Raw genomic sequence first — 2,464 nt, 5'->3', positions numbered from 1 at the left:
GAAAGTCTGGTTACCATTGGAGGTTGTCAGCTGGCTCCCAGAGAGGGTCTGGTAACCACTGGAAGCTGTCATCTGGTCACCATAGAGGGTATGATCACTGCTGGAGGTTGTCATCTGGTCACCATAGACGGTGTGATCACTACTGGAGGTTGACAACTGGCCCCCTTTAAGAGTTGTCATCCGGTACCCATAGAAGTTCTGGTCACTACTGGAGGTCATCAGCTGGCCCCCATAGAAGGTGTGGTGACCACTGGAGGTCATCATCTGGCCCCCTCTAAAAGTTGTCATCTGGTCCCCATAGATGCTCTGGTCACTACTGGAGGTCATCAGCTGGCCCCAATAGAGGGTGTGGTGACCACTGAAGGTTATCATCTGGCCCCCTTTAAGACTGGTCATCTGGTGCTTATAGAAGGTGTGGTCACTACTGGAGAACGTCAGCTGGTCCCCTTTAAAAGTTGTCTTCTGGTCCTTATAGATCTGGTCACCATTGGAGGTCATCATCTGGCCCCCTTTAAGAGTTGTCATCTGGCCTCCATAGAGGGCCTGGTCACCATCGAAGGTCATCAATTGGTCCCCAGAAAGGGTCTGGTCACCACTGGAGATTGTTATCTGGTGTCCACTGAGGGTCTGGTCAACACTGAGGGTCATCATCTGGTCACCCTCATTGGGGTTTGTCATCTTGCTTGTAGTGGTAGCTGTCATTTGGCCATCAGTGAATGATGTCTTTGTGGTCTCAGTGATATTTGTCATCTGGCATTCTGCTGTTGGTTTTATCTGATCAAAGGAGGTCACCTTCTGGGCCATGGAAAAAGTCTCACTTAGACCTGCAAAGGTCATATCGAGGGCTTTAACAGGGGGTGTTGTTGAGTTCTGGGTGAGGATTGTCCCAGGGATGTCAGAATGTGTAGAAGTCATTGCTGTGGGTCTTAAGGAAGGCAACACCTTGTTTTGGGTTGACTCATGTTGGCTTCCGTTATCATGAGCGGTCAGAGGCATATAGACCTGTGGCTCTGGTGCTGCTGGAGTGTTTGCTTGTTCTGCACATGGCTCAGAGAGGCCCTGGAGAAACTCAATTTCCCCAAGTGTCTGGAGGAAGGATTTCATGGGGATCACTTTGCTGTTGCCTGGTGAGTGAAGTAATCTTCAGTTGTGGGGTCCTGCAAAAGAATAAGAAGGTCAAGGGTCCATCCCAGCTCTAATCTCAATTCCACAATCCTTTCTCTCTATCCTTGTTGACCCTCTCCTAGTCCAGTCCATCATCATCTCTTGCCTAGAAGCCTGAAATTGTCTTTTAACTAGCCTCCCTGGACCCTGGAATTGACTCCATGTAGTGCAGCCTCCACACATAGCCAGAGTAACATTTCTATAATGAAGAATCTTACTATGCTACTGCCCCAACATCCCCTGAAAAGATGTGCTACTTCTCCAGACATCTTACCAGAAATTCAGTTAAATTAATAAACTTTCAGAACATATTTCATTTCACTCCCACCATGACTCCAGAAAATAAAAACCACGATTAATCCCATTTTAAAGAGGAGAGAACAGAGGTTCAGGGAACTGAAGTGACTTGACCTCAGTGGAAGGCTCTTAACTTAAACTGGATCTATCTGGGTCTGGGTCCTCAAAGACCTGCATCCACTGTGGGTATTTCACCCAGAGAACTCCAGGGATTCTAGCTTCCTGAGAACCAACCTGGAAAGCACCAGCTTCTATGAATCATTCCAAGAAGCAGATTCTTTAGAGGTGGAGGCCTAACTGTGCACATGGCCAAGGCTTATACTTCTGTTCAAAGTGGCCATCTATCAGCTTCTAGGGTTTCTCTACATCTGGTGTTAAGTCCATCATTAGCTCCCAAAAGCCACCAACCATCCAGGTACCATCACAACTTTCTTATCCTGTGTGCCTCTTCCCAGCTCTTGTCTTAGCCTAGCCAGACCAGTCTGCTCTTCTTTTACTTGTCCCTGTCCTGTCCCTTGCTCATTCTGGCCCACCCAGCCAAGCTATATCCTGTCCTATTGAATATGTTTTCCTTTCCTATCCCTGCCATCTCAGAGAATAGAGATGGCCAGAATAATTCCCACAGACTATTCAAAGTTTATGCATGGACTACCAATGAATATGGTAGATTGAGAGCACTCTAAAGTCTTTTACTTCTACATCAAATCCATAGAAATGACAGTTTGCTTTAAATTTAATTAATATATAATCATAGTTGGAAATAAGAAATGGAATTTTCCAAGGACTTGAAGGAGGTATTCTTAAGAGAAGGGAGACAGTGGAGAGCCACAGTGTAAGCAGGGGCCACTGTCACTTGCAGGTGTGGGCTGATGCCACCTCCATGAGGCTAATGCCACTGTAGAGACATTCTACCACCAAGGGGAACCATCAAAATTGAAAGTCAACACCTAGTAGCATCTTACTTTTACTTCCTTTCCACTCATTCCATCCTTGTAATAGTTTT

General features: G+C 46.3%; 1 protein-coding gene across 1 annotated transcript in view; it reads right to left on the bottom strand.

Moving 5' to 3' along the window:
• The window catches only part of KLF18 (KLF transcription factor 18), a 3,446-nt gene extending 2,290 nt beyond the window's left edge, over positions 1-1,156 (bottom strand). Inside the window, exon 1 of the mRNA XM_023727038.1 lies at positions 3-1,156. Coding sequence (XP_023582806.1) covers positions 3-1,104 — 1,102 coding nt within the window. The 5' untranslated portion in view covers positions 1,105-1,156. The remainder of the gene's footprint in view (positions 1-2) is intronic.
• Positions 1,157-2,464: the final 1,308 nt, after the last annotated feature.

This window comes from Trichechus manatus, unplaced genomic scaffold (assembly GCF_000243295.1).
Source record: "Trichechus manatus latirostris isolate Lorelei unplaced genomic scaffold, TriManLat1.0 scaffold00015, whole genome shotgun sequence".
In the NCBI taxonomy this organism is placed as follows: domain Eukaryota; kingdom Metazoa; phylum Chordata; class Mammalia; order Sirenia; family Trichechidae; genus Trichechus; species Trichechus manatus.
Note: the sequence above shows the minus strand (reverse complement) of the source record. Positions and strands in the feature narration are given on the sequence as shown.